The sequence below is a fragment of the Maylandia zebra genome, linkage group LG15 (genome assembly GCF_041146795.1).
Source record: "Maylandia zebra isolate NMK-2024a linkage group LG15, Mzebra_GT3a, whole genome shotgun sequence".
Lineage (NCBI taxonomy): Eukaryota > Metazoa > Chordata > Actinopteri > Cichliformes > Cichlidae > Maylandia > Maylandia zebra.
Genome location: NC_135181.1, coordinates 12,258,023 through 12,274,571, shown reverse-complemented (window position 1 = coordinate 12,274,571; position 16,549 = coordinate 12,258,023). Strand labels below are relative to the sequence as shown.

Here is a 16,549-nt window from a genome sequence, read left to right as displayed (position 1 = left end):
CTGCTGCAAATTCATCAATTCAGTCAGGAAGAACGATGCCAGTAGTCACATTGGTATGCCTCTGAGGTAGACCGGCCCCTTTGCTCCAACAGCAGCTTTTTATTTTACTTCTCCGAGTTGACCCCTGATCTCAGCTTTCTCTAAACATTCACTGAGTCAATGGTTTTTTGTTTTTGTTTTTAAAATACACAATTATGAGCATTTTACTCAAAAATCTCTGAGAGTTTATTGTGTTAAGAGAGCTTTAACCTTCTTACTGGCAAAGAGAGAGTAAGGGAGAGAGACTATCCCAACCAAAGCTTGAACTTCCTTTAATTGTTGGCTCGGCTGTATGACCTGTTGAAAATAGTATGTCAGGCCATTGTTTTCTGATATAGAGAAGCTGAAGGGCAATAAACCAACATGTTGATATGTGGCGGAGACATTCTTTAAGCTTTTATAGCTTTTGTTCATGGCATTTATCAAGTGTAGCAGGGCGGAGTGGTGGGAAATAACTGTGCAGTCCTTAATGTCTTAATGTCTAAAGTAAAGAAATACACATCCAGAAGTACTTCAAAGATTTAGGTAGCAAGGAAAAATGCAGATTTTACAGATTTTTAAAAATTAATATTTTATAAACCTTCAAAGCTGTGGCTTGTATCAATGTGCTTTTCTGGAGCATGTATAAAATTAGTAAAATAAAAATAAACAGGTGATACTGTTTTGTTTTAAAGACATTGCATTGGTTAGAAATTAATGCACCAGGGAGCTACTCTCTGTGTTTCTTCTGTCCCCGCTTTGATCAGTAGATGGAGCAATACTCCAGGGTAACTTCATATCTCTTTATGTGATCTGAAAGTCAGAGAGCATGTCTGCTGCCACCCTGTAAACATTAAACATCTGTAAACATTAAACGCCAGTCAAAATGGGGGGAAAGAGTTAGAAAAACATCTCTGTTAGCTAATTAGCAGACACAAATGATAAAAGGGCTGAGGTTATTTATCTTTAATATTTGCACTGTACTTTTGAATGTGTGATGCAGTCTGTTTGCAGACCTCCACATAATGATTATTCAACAGTATTGCACTCAAAAAAAGCCATGCTTTCTGCATCTTAATTAATAATGGGTGGCAGCCCTTTAAGGCAAGTACATTTTTACACAATTTTCATGAATTAATTACATAAATAATTGTGTCCTTTTTGCTACAGAAAAACATGTAAAAGGCTTCTGAGTTGAATACATAACATACATCAGTATAACTGGAAAGATTCACTCATGTTTCAAACATGTTTCGTGGTAAACAACTTTTCAGATACAATAATTCAGGACCCATAATAGATTTGCAGAACAGCGTTTCTCTCTTAGCATGTTGATTTTTGCCATGCATACAGCAAACTTTCTAATGAGATTTCAGAAAACTGCTGACTATGCATGAAAGAGATTACCATGCTAGCAGTCTTGCTCCCAGCTCTCTGGCTGTGCAATGATTAGATAAGAAAACGGATCTTAAAAGGGTTACTCTTGGATGGTTTCCTATTGACCTGAGTGTTTTGTCTCTGCTCTCCTCTGCTGCAGCATTGTCGACTTTCTCTTTCGCTGAATCTGTTTTGGTCCACAGGGGCGCTGAACGGTAGAGGTCACCTCGAGCTGAGCTGTGTAAAAATGTAGGAATCAGCAGTCCATTCCTGCTGCAGAGCAGCCGGCCAATCCAGCGAAATCCCACAACATTTCAGTGCACTGACGAGTCAAACGGCTGATTCTGACACATGTACATTTATTGGGAAGGAGTTCCTGTATAGCTGATACTGAATTCACCAAGGTAAATCTTTTGCCCCATATTTTCTATGGCAGTAGCAATGGCAGGCCTGTAATTTGAATGGATTATTGTTTTGTTTTGTTTTTGCCTTGTCTTACACTGTGGTTTAGAACATTTTTTAGTAGGTTTACCAGTAAAACACCAATTCATCTTGTTTGGGGGAGTTATTTTGAGGATTTCATGTTCTTCCACATCTTCTCTCCACAGCTTTTTGGCTGAAAGACAAATATTTCCCCCCAGTAAATATTATTTTTACACAGTCACTGCAGAAAACAAACAAAACAACAGCACGCAACAAAAGCTTCAAAAAGGCTGCCGAGATGTTGCAGAAATCTAGACATCCAGACCTGCAGATATACTGTGGAAGGCAAATCCTCATCCTTAAAATCAGCCCTTTTCACCTGCTGCCAATCATTTAGTGAAATCAAAGAAGCTTCAGTCGATCATTTATTAGTTTTTCTGTTTTCAAGGCGTCCTCATCTGTGTCTGCCTTTGTGGAATGACGCTCTGGACGGAGCTCTGTAGCTCCCTCTTTTAGTTTTCTAAGAGCTCTCCTGAGATGATGATGAAAGGACTTGTCTAATGGGATTACACATCGCAATAAGTGCTCAGAGCCCAGTGGTTCATCGCACCTCCCTCTTGCATTTCAAAGAGTGGCATTGATCTGTTGTTGGGTAGTATATCTTGGACATTGTGTTTTAAGGGAGATGCTTTATTGCTTGATTCACAGAGGTTTGTTCTTAATGTTCTTTGTCATTCCAGCCCCAAAATATATGTGTGATTCCTTTAAAACTACACTTAAAATGAAATGTCCTTTGGTTAGGATACAGCTCGCTTATTTTCAAGGATTTGATCTGCAAAAGACACCAATCCCCCCCACCGCCACCCGCACCCCATCCAACCTTTAACCTGAGCACACTGTAAAGGTGATGTCATGGGATAATTCACAAAGCAATGAATTAAGTAGCAACTGAAACTTCTAGTTTATATTGAAATCAAGCAGCATTATGTCATACTTTTGCACACGTGTGCACATGTTCTCTGTATGCTTATGTATATTTAGATTTTATCATGCTAGAGATGGTCTACCTCTATTAATACCAGTGAAATAACAATTTTTCTGTTAGGAAAAATGATTAATAACAGGGTTCCAGTGTATTCCTTTAAGTAAGGAGAAAAATATAGACAATATATGATCATCTAGTCATTGTATTATTTTATTTATTACAATGACTTCATATTAAAAAACTGTATTTTTAAGGTGCAACCCAACCCAAATGTGATTTATACAACAGGTTGGAGCTTGAAATTCTTTCCTTAACCATCAAACAAAGCCAACAAATTATTATACTTTCTGGATTTTTAAGTGGTAGAGCCATTTAGCTCATTTTCAAAACAACATGCTTTCAAATATGTAAGTGATTTTGTTTTCTATGCATCATTAACGCTAATTGTTTTAATCCATTTTGCCTCCATTTTATCTTCAGTAATTTAAGAGCAGTTAATCTTGGTAAATAGCATCCATTTTCCACCACTAATAAAGCAAATACATCAGTCCTTCTGTCTGGCTGAAGGCGTAGTTATCACTCTGGAGTGAGTGCACAAGTTTGGCTTTAACCATTTCAACAAATTAATGCTCAAACCAATATTACCCTCAAATTGAGTCTGATAAATTTTCAGTATCCTTAACATGTATTGGTGCTGACAGGTTTGATTCTTTAATGTCAGCCCTTTTTAAAGTGGGATTTATCTTCCATCGCACATTTTCTGTGACTCATTCTGTTTTTTCTTGTTTCTTTCTTTTGCCACTCTGCAGACACGCACATTTGCCCAGCTGAAGCCAACTTCCCATGTGGAAGAACCAGAAGGCAGGAGAAGAAGCCCTATCCTGAGGTCTGAGATGGAAGCGTATTCCTTTTGGTTGGACAGCAGGTGGCAGTACATGCAGACCACAAAGCTATACAGTCTGCAGGAGTAAAAGGCTCAGGGAAGGGAGGGGGGCCTCTAAGATGTTCAGTGCACAGACACACATGCATGCATGCTCGCATACACATCCAGTTTGCACTTACATCATCATTACCAGGGGAGGAGCTCTGCAGAATGTGAGGATTGCAGACAGCTACTGTAACAGGGATGACTTCAAAAGAAACAGCAACATTGGCATGATTCAGTCTTGACACACTGCGGTCAGTGTGAAGACTCTAAACTGCTGCAGTCCTGGTCAGAGCATGAGGATCTTGCCAGGGTGATTCACAGGAGCTGGGACGTGACTTTAGTGACCTCAGCACAGCAGCATGGCATCACCCAGGCACTACGGACACTCTGCTCGGGATATTACCAACGTGATGCAGAAGCTGCAAGGTAGGAGCCAAATGCTTACTCACAATGCTCTAACTTGGTTTTGCAGAGTGTTTAGAGGTGACCTAGAGCTTGGTATGACACAGCAGAGCAGAATGAGGTAGAGACAGCGTGGAAAAATCTGTCTTCCATCTCATCCTCATGACATGAATGTCCTGATGTGTAATGCTGGAATTCAAGTTCATATGGCTGATAAATGTTTGGTATGAGAAGGGCATAAATCAGTGGAATGTGCAATGTCACTGCATGCAGTGTAAGAAGTACACTAGAAATTTGGGGTTATAATCAGTTCTGTTTTATCTCACCTTCAGGCCCTATCAGTGCTTTGGTTTATTTTAAATGCTCTGAATCTTTTTTTTAAATCAAGATGGAGAAACCTGCAGCAGTTAGAGCTTATTATTTGACATATAATTTTTCTTTTTCATTGGGAAAAAAACTTGATCAAATGGTAATGAGTAAATGTGTGAGAGACAGCATTATTGCCCCATTCTTGTTTGTGTTTTGTGTTTGTTTTAATTGCCTGCTTGCTCGCTGTGTGTTTGGTCTATCTGTGTTAGTGATTGCACACATGGAGTGCAGTGTGTGTGTGTGTTTGTGTGTATATATATGTTTCTGTATGTTGATTGACAGGGAAGCAGACAATAGCAAAGCTAATCCTCAGAGAAGCTGACAGGATGAAGTCTATTCCTCAGCCTAACTCGGCTGTAGTAGCAGGACTCCTCATAATGGACAGTTATATCCTCAGCTTGCTGGCACAGTTACATCCAACCTGGCTAATTTAAAATAATCAGCTTAAAGTATTTTTTTTAAATCTTCTCTAACCTCTAACTTTTATTTCTTCTTTAAAATTTTATTCTCTATTCTTTAAAATTTTATTTTATTGTATTTTTTGGAGCAGATAACTAGCATTTATTCCCATTTGCTAATAATGAAACAGCATGGCTTTAACAGTTTCACAAGCTTCCAGTGGGAAACGGTGTATCTCAGTGTGCCGGGATCATGTATCCTTTGCTGACAGGATCAGATTGATGACGCTTGCAAAGTAGCAGGAAAGTCAGGTGACACTAGAGCTGAGATCCAATATGGCTGCTCACTGTAAGGCTTCTGAGGTGGCAGTTTCTGTGAAAGCCGAGAACAGCATCAGCAGCCACGTGGTTCCCCTGCATCACTGTGTGCAGGTGTGGATGCACACTTTGAATCTCAATTGTACGCTGATGGATCTAATTTTAGAAGCCTCCCCTCGAGCCGTCTCTCCAGTGCAAAGACGGATTGATGCAGACACGCATTGAGTGCGCATTTAACCATTTGCAACAATGAAAGGGTGTCATATGATCCCATTATTTATTCATACTTCTTAGAATTAAAACAAATTAATCCGCAGGGAGACACCCCGATTTCAAAGAGGTGGATAATGTTTCATCGGCATCTAAATGGTGGTGTTTCTAGATATCTGGCAAGCTTCTACTACTTATAGGTATAGGATTCTTATTGAATGCTGTAAGGATGTAAATAACATGACAGTGGTTTGTTCCAGCCACAGACTTCTGACTGGATCCTACTTTTTTTGGCAGTGTGTCAGCTCCAGTTAGTGAAACTTTTATCTCATTTTAGCAAACGGCCCTTTTACCAACTGTTGCTTTAATGGTTTCACAAATTGTAAGCATTTCAGATAAAATTGTTTCTGTTGCTGTGGGTGTCTTTACAAATGGAAAGACTGAGGGTTTGTGGGAACAATGCTGCTCTAATGTAGCCGCAGTAGCCGTTACCACAAAAATACAACGCGTAGATCATCTTTGATTCTGCTGAATTTAGTATGTGCCTATTATATTCGAGTCTGATATATTGCCTGTGGTTGGAATATGCATCGTTCTTACTAAATGTGTTGAAAAAGCAAAATCTGTACTTGATCTACATTCACCGGCCACTTTATTAGCTACACCTGTTCAGCTGCTTAACATAAATGTCTAATTTATCAAACATGGCGGCAACTAAAAGGATTTAGGCATGCAGACATGATCAGAACGACTTGCTAATGTTTAAACTGAGGATCAGAATGGGAAAGAACGGTGATTTGAGTATCTTTGAACGCAGCATGGTTGTTGGTGTTAAAAAATGGCTGATCTGAGTTCTTCAGAAAATGCTGACCTACTGAGAATTTCCCCACAAAACCATCTCAGGGGCTTACAGAGACTGGTCCAAAAAAATAGAAACTATCCAATGACTAGCAGGAGAAAATATCTTGCTGATGGCAGAGGTCAGAGGAGAAGACAGTAACTGAATACAAACAAGATATGCAGAAGAGGATTTCTGAACACCACGTTGAAGCACATGGGCTACAGCCACAGAAGAACCCAAGAGGAGCTGCTCCTATCAGCTAAGAACAGGAAGTTAAGGCAACAATTCAAACAGGCTCACTAGAATTAGACAACATATGATTGGAAAACATTACCTAGTGTGATGAACTCTGATTTCTGCTGTGATATTCAGAGGGTAGGGTCAGAATTTGGAGAAACAACACGATAGCATGGCTCCATCCTGCCTTTTACCACTGATTCAAAGTACTCTTAATATTATAATAGTGTTGGGGGATATTTTCTTGGCACTCTTTGGGGCCCTTAGTACCAACACAGAATTGTTTGAATGCTACAGCCTACCTGAGTATTGATCCGGATCATGTCTATGCCTTTATGTGTACACATCTTCTCATGCACCGTGTCACACTGCTCGATCACATCAAGTTAGTTTCTTGAATATAACAATGAGTACAATGTACTCAAATGGCCTCCGCGGTCACATTTTCTCTATCAAGATGAGGGCCTTTACTGTGTGGTGGAACATACACATGCACATGCTTGCATGTGCAGCACACATATCTGCAGCAACTGTGTGATAATCAATTCAATATGGACCAAAATCTCTCAATACTAGCAAGGTATACCTAATGAAGTGGCCGGTCCCCTTTACAGTTGCCTCTGTACATGTACTTTCTCCAGATATTTAGGTTTAGTCCAAATTTAAATCAGGAGTATTGTCTTTCCTTTATAATGGGTTGAGTCATGGAACTTTTTGATTGTACTCTGTAGTTTTTTTTATTCTTTCTTTTTTCATAACATGTAGCTCTCATGTATCTCATATGTTCTCGCCTCTGAGTACAGCATCAAATTAGCTTGTTGACAGCGGGCAAGCAGAATCTAATTTCATTTGTTTGATGTGTTCTGGTTGCCGTTCATCTCCTGGGAGGCGAGAGCTAAACCTGTGATAATATAATCAAGATGTTTTGTAGGAATCAAAGAGGAGCACTTTTCTTTTTTTTTCATTAATCTGCAGATGAAAGTGAAACACAACATAAAAACGTGTTCTTTCCAGTATTATATAGTTCTGAGCTTGTACCCTAAGACAGCTGTAGATGAAATGTATGGAGCCTTTGTTCATGACAATGTGACTCTACTGGGATAATTGTTATGTTCACATGTGTTTGAGGGAAGAAAACTCGGTTAGTTGTATAAATATATCTAATCTAATGTCACTTGCATATCTTGTAAACCGCGATTAGTTTAACATATTTCCTCATCATCTCGAGGGAATATAACAATCTCAAATCGCCATGTTTTAAACCGTTCTCCCTCAAGGCTCAATTTGGCGACCGCTTGAGAAGAAAGAAACGGCTCAATGCAACATCAAAACAATCAAAACTTTTGCCCCAGTTTTGGGCTTGTGTTTTTCTCCCTTTAACCAGCTCTTTTGGTGCACCTCTCTGTCGCACACAAAAGGGAAAAAACCCCAAAAACATCGCAATTAGTGACACCATATGGCAGAGAACGGCAAGGCCGCTTTGAACACCTCCCAGCCTGAACTCATCCATATGCTGTGGAATTTGCCTGTTTGTTGTCTCTCATTAACGAGAAAAGCGATGCGCTGTTTTTGCTATTACAATTTCTCACCTGTTTTCTGTGTCGTGGGCGGAAGAGGGGTACGTCCACGCTGCCGTCTGCCGGCCCATCAAGTGGACAAGTTTGCTAAATCTCATTGAGGTGGGTGTGCACACCTGCATGAGTTTTCTCTGCATTGTGTAATTTTGGTAAAGGAAGATGCTTAGCAGGGGGAAAAAAGGCTGAGAGGGTAAAGTGCATAGGCAACAGAGAGGCAGCACATCTGGAAGATATGAGCCCCATACTGAGAGTTTCAGATGGATGAAATGGGAATGAGAGCGACAGCGGGAAAAGCAGGAAAATGAGGACTGGACCAGCAGAGTTGTTGGGGGGGGGGGGGGTGGAGAGAGAGAGCGAGCCCACACACCAGCTTTTAAGCTCCTAGTTGCTAGTGGGCCTGGCACAGATCCTTGGGTTGGCCCAGGGCCAGCTTGACATCCTGTTGCCAGGGGCGACATTATGATGCGGCCGCAGCCAAGGAAGGCCCGAGCAGACGGTCACCTTGAGCCATGCCAGCCTCCTGTTTAGCTGTGACACCACTATTTATCGTCTGTGGCTCTGCACACCGTGGCTTCACACACACACACACGTGTCCACATTTACATAGACACCGAAATAATCGCTGTGTTAAAAATAGCTCTAGTGCAACGTTTTATTTTTGTAATTTTTTAATAAGACTGGGTGTCAGCAGTTTAACTGAGCAGTTAAACAGACCCAGAGGAAGTCTTCAAGGCCACCAGAGCAGAACTGTGGCAGAGCGTCTGCTCGGGAACAACGCTGTAGCGTGAGTTGTTGTTTGTTCTGCTGCTTCTTCTTCTCCTTGTACTTCCAGATTGTGTTTGTGACTCGTTGCCATAAACGGCAGTCGCATGACAGCCAGCACAGGGCTTTTTTTTCTCTTTTTCACCCTGTGGGCTTATGGGGCATGTCTGGTTCAGGCTCTGCTTCTGTAACAGCACGTTATGCTTGATAAAAAGGTGTGTGTGTATGTTTGTCCCTGCACTAATGGGTATCTGTGTTCAGACCATGCAAGCTTCCCAGTGGCAGCTTCTATTGCAGATCAGATCATAATCTCTTTTAACCTGACAGTCAGTGAGGTTTTGAGTGACGTATCACAAGATTAGGTCACTGAGGGTCCCTCCTGTACAATATGTACGGTGGGTCACACTCATCCACTCTAGACGCTCTTTTAAATGTCACTCTTTCACGAAGGTCAGAGTGTATTCCTGCGTTATTTAAGTGAAGAAGAAGAATTACAATATAAAAATCTTTCTCTAACTCTAACATTTTATGCAACACAGGCAGCATTAAGTGACTCTAAAGATATAATGAAAGGAGTATTTATGTTATCTCAAACTATTAGGTGCTGTAGCATGGGGCAAAATCACAGCTTTAGGCCACACCGATTCCACGATACAGTATCTTCTTTGATGCTGTCTGTCAGATTGAAGCTTCAGATAGTTTTGATGGACGTGCGAAACAATGTCTTAACAGATAAAATCCTGACACCTGAGCTTTTGACCCCGAGACACATTCAGCCTCTTTCTGTAATACTCTGAGTCTCATGCAGGCTCTTATCTCTCACCCACAGACACCTCTGTCCCCCTTTTCCCTCCATCTCATTGTGATTGGATAGTAGAAACTTTTGCCTCTGGCGGTAAATTTAGCGCTTTTAAATAGAGGTCAGATAGTGAATCCTTGACCTAGTAAAGGTCAGTCAGGCAGATAATGTGGTAATAAGTAAGTAATTTCCAAGTTTTCCTGTTTTCTGTGTCGCTCACAGAAAATTATGAAAATAAAAACACCTCAGTTTGTTTTTAAGAAACAGACGCAACTCTGCCATCTGACACAACAAGCCCTTTTTGCCTGTTGCAAGAATGCGTAATAAGGAAAAAAAACAACAAAATTCAGGTGAAAGTAGAAGGAAATTAAATGTAATACCTTTACAGATATGCACTGTGAATGGGACAGATGGTTTTAGTGAAGTAAAAGGCGCTCGGACATCTGCCAGATGCAAAAAAGAATTGGTTTAGGTTCACTTTTAATAACAAAGAAAATTTGCCCAGCTGGATGGGCATAAATGCGCTCAAGTGGATATGTGCAACAGGATTTTGCAGATGATTCTGGCTCTGTGCCAGGCAGCATTTTTATTTCACAGCAAAGACGAGCATTATAACTGAATTCACTGCTCTGGCCACAGTGATTTATTTAGTGTGCTGACGCTAGTCCTTTCACTTTACTCGTCCCTGTAATGTGCGGCGAGCCACTGAACCTGGATAAAGAGCTTAGACTGTCTGACCCACTCCCGCACTCTCCCACACACACACACACACACACACACACACACACACACACACACACACACACACACACACACACACACACACACACACACACAATCATCACATACATTCATGGAGAGCAGCAGAGAAACATCAAGCAGAAAATATTTTTTCAAAGCCAAATTGAGTCTTTCTAATGCTCTTAGTGCTGCTGAATGGTGTTTTGATACGACCCCCTGTGCCTCCAGTGGAATAGATGCTTTGTATTAGCCGCTTGTTTAGTCTGATTGTGTGTGTGATGTTAAAATTTTGTTGTGTTCACCTAAATGTATTTCGCTGTGATAAAGGCCTTGATAAAACAAGACAGAAGGCTGTAGCTCACGGACTAACACTGATTCGCTGCAGGATGTGTCTGATATTTTGCAGCTCCTCTGTCAGAAATGAATCAAATTAATATCTGAAACAAATATACTGTCTACGCTAAGAGAGATGACCTGTTTAGACTTTTTTGTCTCATTTGATTTTTACATATTTCTTTTTTAAATTCCTTTAGTTTGTTTTGCTGTATTGCATTTGCATTCTGATCTGCCTTCATTGCTGTTGTGTGTGTGTGCATGTGTGTGCGTCAGTACCGCAGGTGCTAAAATTGCTGAAATTACTGTATCAGTGGCCTGGCTTTAATGAACACTGTGATATTTGGACATTTTTGTCAAACGACAAAGTGCCTTCTCTGCACATCTGCTACTGAAAAGGGAGTGATGATGCTTGAAAGAGGCAAGGGGTTGTTTTGATAATCACTTTGACTTGTTCCCCCCTTCTTAGTCCTTTTAATGTGGTATCATTATTACTGAAATGTAATTAGGTATGCTAATTGGCTGACATTTGGACTTCCGTCTCAGCACTTACGTCGAGTCTGGTAAAAATGTGTTGTAAATGAAGTGGGATGGCGAATGGAGAGGCTGAATGGACGTGAGGGTTGAGTGGAGGTGCTGAGAGCGTGATAGATGGTGTTATTGAGTGCTCGGGCTGAAGTACTCCAGCGGAAGTGCAGAGAAGGTTTTTTTTTTTTTTATAAATTAGGAATTGTTGGGGTGAAAGAGAAGAGCTGGAGTCAGGAAGTGGATAAATAAGCTGTTGGAAGAAGCAGGGGTAGAAAAGCCTCTAAACCCTGTGAAATCAGTGCAGTGGGATGGGTGTGCGTGCAAGTGTTGCAAAATAGGTTGTGTGTGTGTGAGAAAGAGTGTGTGAAGCAATTATAGGGTACCTCTGCGGCGTACAACAAAGCCATCCATTTAGTGCACGATGGTGTTCACAGGCACGATCCATTAATGTTGTGCTGCAAGACGCACTATTTTCAGAAATCTAAAAAAGCCTCATCATATACACACACATTCATAGTGACTGTCGTTTAAGCAATTAATCCAGGTTGGTATGCAGCTGTTAGATGAATTTAAATGTCCACCAGCTTGAATAATATGAAGATAATATGATTAAATCAATGTATTACTACATTAATACTTGACATCAGAGTGTGTGACCTTGTACAGTAAGTATGTGGAGTGCCCGTCCATATGTGATCGGCCATAATCATGGCTGGTGAGTTGTGGAGTCATTAATAGATTAAAAGAGATCAGAAATGCTTTGAGTGCAGAGCGGGGTCATCTGAGAGGCTGAGGTTTAAAGCTGAGCTTGTTCTTTCTGTCCTCTTCTCTTGCTTTCTTTTGTCTGTACGTTGCCTTTTGGGTAATATGCATTCATAAGAAAAAAAACCCCCATCAACTTCAAATACTTAAAGCTTTACTTATCCACAAGGTGGCGCTGTGTCTCTGTACAGTCATGAAGGGCTAAATAAGAAGTCTTGTTTGCTCAGAGAGAAAACCCAAATATCCTTAGGGTGAATGCATTATATGATGAGCAGACACGGCGTTATTCCACCTTCCAGGGGGGCGTTTGTTTTTCCTTTAATGGCTGAAAAGAGACGGTTCCTCCTCTCCTCAGGAAGCATCGCACCCTGCAGGCATACCTGTGTGAGCGCTGGGCGCTGACCCACGTCCAACCTCCACAACCTCAGTGAAGGATCTGGTATTTTCTGGGGCTGCCAGGGGCTCCAACAGGGATCCAGACCAGCTGAGGTTCAGGCTGTTTCAACCCCCCCACTATCATCTTTTTTTTTTCCTCTTGGAAAGACTGAAACACTCCTGAGATCTGCAGCCTAAAGGAGTCTGTTGGTTTATTCTTGTACATACAGTATATGTGAAAGTGATTGTCTCCATTCAGCTTATTCTGTTCAACATGTGTGTGTGAGCCTGTGTGCACCTGCTCACCCTGTGGTTCTCTCAGCTCCCGTGGTGAAGTCTAATAAGTCCCATGAATCCTCACCATGTTGTTTTGGTTTTTGCCCTGGGGTTGTTTTTCTTAACAGTTTAGTTCACCAGAGAAGTTCTGCTTCCACATTTTTCACTGTTAAAAAGGAAGAATTATCTAAAAAAAAACCAAAAAAAAAAAAAACCTAGAAATACTGAGCTCAAAAGACTTGGACTTTCAGCGTGGCTATAGCTGGTCATTATTTAGTGCTGGCTCTTTGTAAATTTACTGCTTTAAAGTGGATTAAAAATTGCATTAATTCTCGTTGATTGATTCTTTTTGGCGGGTTCAGCACCTCGGATAGTTCCCTCACACTTCTGAGTTCGGGTGTAGCTGTTTAGCAGCACCTTGAACTTGGCATAGAGGCTGGAGTAAATGGAAACACACTGTGCATCGGTCAATATATTCTGTTTTATTATTTACATCATTGATAATGCGTGGGCTCTCTAGAACAATAGATCTTTGCCTGGTTGCAGCGCAGCATGGGCCAAAGGATTTTCTTGCAGTAATGTTATTGAATTGGGATTGCGAGTTTGTGCAGAGTGAAACCCCCAATGGATTTTGCTTTCCACTGGCATAAATCATCTTTTCATAGTTTAGAGAAAGCTGGTAAAGGCAATGCAAATGTAAACATGAAAAAAAAAAAAACAGGACTGCATGAATATTTCTTTGAACTGTCGTTTGAGCTAAAATGCCTGCACAGTCCGTCACACATACACAGCTCTCCAACTGTATGTTCAGAAATGTAAAGCGCTGCTTGACAGACACTCGTTTCAAAGAGTCATCCAGAGGGATAGGCTCACGTTATGACGGCCAGTTCCAGGGCTGTTAGAGGGAGGAGTGTCAGCGGTGTGATTATCAGCAGACAGATAGCGGATGACAGCTGCCATCGGTTATTGATGACTTTTTTAATTAAAATCCCTTATGGGGGGAACCCAAAGAACAAAAAGGGAAAATCATACAAATGATGAATGGTCCTTTCATCTTTAAGGCTGATATAAGATGCACCGGGCTCTTCAGCATGAATATTGCTTTCCAGGAAACTCTCTGAATATGGTTTCAAAAGGAGCTCTGCAATTTTAATTTTGCCAGAGCTCACACTGGCTGTATGTTTTTGTGTCTGTGTGTGCGCGTGTATGCCTGTGGTTGTTGGAGGAGATGGGGAACAAACAGAAAAGGCTGAATGCAGGAGAGCAGAGGTCAGGCAGAAACTGAGATAGGAATCAGAGTGTGAAAGAAGAAGGGGTCAACATACACTGGGGACATGCACACCCAGCTTTATGCAACATCATGAGAAGATGTTAAACCATAGGGAATGGCACAAGTTAGCTTTTTGTTTAATTCCCAGTATCGTCTTGGGATTTCTCGCACTCAGGGAACATGCCTTTGTAAAATGAACTCTCAGTAGTTGGACAAACAGTGCACCCATTGTCTAATGTTTTCTTGTTGCCTTGTTTAGCAGTAAAAGTTTTACCAGCAGCAGCAGCAGTGCAGTTTCCACAGCATGACTGAATCAGAATGAAAGTGGTGGTCTTCTTTGTTCTGGACTTCGCTATATTGTTCTTGTCCGAGACGCTTTGTGGACTGTGTACATTTCATGTTGTATGACAATCCAAACCTCGTCCCAGATATTACATCCTCCTGTATTGTTTTCCACTCCTGTTCGGTAGTCGCTTACCCAGAGAGAAAACAAACAGACTGTTTGTGACTGTGGTTGAGATGAAAGTGGCTCTTTTCTTTTTTTCTTTTTTTGAAGGGAGTACAGTAGGAGATCAGACAGGATGACTGTCAGTGATAGTCTGCTCCCCTGAAGGCTCTATGGAGTAAAGAAGCAGCGTGCCTCAGAGCACCGCATGGTATCTGTATGGATGACAGAGGGGAGAGCGAGGAGGGGAATTAAGAGTGCCAGCAGCACATAGGGAATTCCTGCACGTCTGTCCCCGCGTTGCTTTAGTGTTTGTGTGTTGGTGTGTGTGGTGCTGTCACAGAAGAGCTCCCGCTTTTCCCCTGCTAACCTGCTAAATGGTCTCCTTTAACCCACCCACCACCGCTAAGTCCTCCCTTTCCACATGCGGATGGGGCTACTGTGACATCACTCATTCCCACGCACTCTGATTGGCTAGCCATTGGAGGGAAGTAATTTTTTTTCCTGCAGCCTATAGCGAAAAATTGAGAGAGAGAGAGAGAAAACGTGGGAGGGAAGGACACAGGTAGAGAGGATATGAGAGGGGAAGAGAGAGAGGGAGACTAAGCAAAAAAAGATTGATGCTGAGGCAAGCCGGCACTGCGCAGCACTCTCTCACACACATACACACACACAAACAGTCATTGCATCACGCGTACTCTCGCATCACACTCCCAAGCTGCTTAACAGGCAGGAAAACCACTGAGTCTGACTGAGTCTGCAGCCCGCTACTGCAGGACAGGACAGAGGACGGCAAAACGTAAAGGGCGACAGGCGAAACAAGAGGGTGGTTCTTTCCTCCCTGTTTTACCTCAGCGCAACAGTTCCACTGCTGTCATCCCAGGAGGTCCGGTGCTTCAGGGAGCTATTTAAAGACACCTCCCCCTGAAAAAAAGGGGGGTGGGCAACAAGGGCAGGAGCAAGGGCAAGTGTTACCTCTCCCAGAGGTGGTCGTTGATGTCCTCTCAGTGCCCCCATGAAACAAGCACAAATTGAGGCATAATCCGGGTTACAAGATGGCACGGCAAGTAGGGGGCGAAGCCTCCCCGAAAAAGAACACATCCCTCAACCTGGTGGCGGGCTTCTACCAATACCTCCGGGGTAAGTGGGGCAGTTTGTGTGCGCGGCTGTGTGCATGTGTGTGTCCTGCTGAGACAGATAGAGACTCCAAAAAGAAAGCAAGTGCACAAAATGTGTATTTTTGCATGTGTGTAGGGTGTGTGATTTAGAACGGCACTGCAGCATGGACCGTACGTGCCTGCTGGACATATGTGTATGTGTGTGTGCATAACTATGAATGATTGTGTGCATTTTGCAGTGCAGTTTTCTTCCAAAGAGTTCCCTGAAGGATGCTTTTGTTTTTTTGTCAAAGCTGTGAGTGTGTGAATAAAGTGAAATGGGCAGACGTCTGAAGGGGGCGTTTCCACACTGGCGGAGTCAGCGAGTGAGCCTGTGTGTGTGTGTGTGTGTGTGTGTGTGTGTGTGTGTGTGTGTGTGTGTGTGTGTGCATGTGTTTGTGTGTGTGTGGAGGTCTACAGCTGGTGAAACAAGCATACCCAGCAGACAAGTAACAACTCACTGCAGGTGTCACAGCACAGAGGGCTGACTGTCAAAATGCTTGATTCCTTATCTCTCTGTCTGACCCTGTGGCTATCTGCCTCTCTGCTCATTTGGATATCACATATTCAGCATTCTGTCTGCCAGCTTGTCTCTGGATAAATCACATTATCAGTCTATACTGTTGAGAAGAAAGGAAATACTCTGAGATGTCTGACAACTGGTCTCTTTGTTTGCACCAAGTCTGCATTCTTTTCCTTGACTATATCAATGATAATTTGTTAAGGTGATCTTCGCTGTGAGAAATCAGGGACTGTGTATGAGACAAGTGATACAGAAGGTAATCAAGTGTGTTAAAATGCTGCTGCAAAGGATGGCTGTTTCCCATTGTTATATTGAAAGAAGATGAGCGTGTGTGCTTAAGAGTGACTGCGTTTGTGCGGCAGGTTCAAAGTCACCTCGTCCCTGAGACTGAGAGGCTGGCACCACGCACATGCAGGCCTGTTCTCCGTCACGCATGTTCCTGCTCAAGAATGTGGAGGGAGGGAACATCTTTCCCCATTCTCATCCAATATTACC

General features: G+C 42.1%; 1 protein-coding gene across 6 annotated transcripts in view; it reads left to right on the top strand.

Annotated features, from left to right (window-relative positions):
* The first annotated feature begins 3,868 nt into the window (after positions 1-3,868).
* syne1a (spectrin repeat containing, nuclear envelope 1a) overlaps positions 3,869-16,549 on the top strand; it is a 132,468-nt gene continuing 119,787 nt past the window's right edge. For 3 of the 6 annotated variants that reach the window (XM_023155438.3, XM_076873897.1, XM_076873893.1), the window contains exon 1: positions 15,239-15,514. In XM_023155438.3, coding sequence (XP_023011206.3) covers positions 15,430-15,514 — 85 coding nt within the window. In that variant the 5' untranslated portion in view covers positions 15,239-15,429. Of the gene's footprint in view, positions 4,158-15,237; positions 15,515-16,549 lie in introns of those variants that run through there. The other 3 variants (XM_076873896.1, XM_076873895.1, XM_076873894.1) reach the window with 2 other exon arrangements.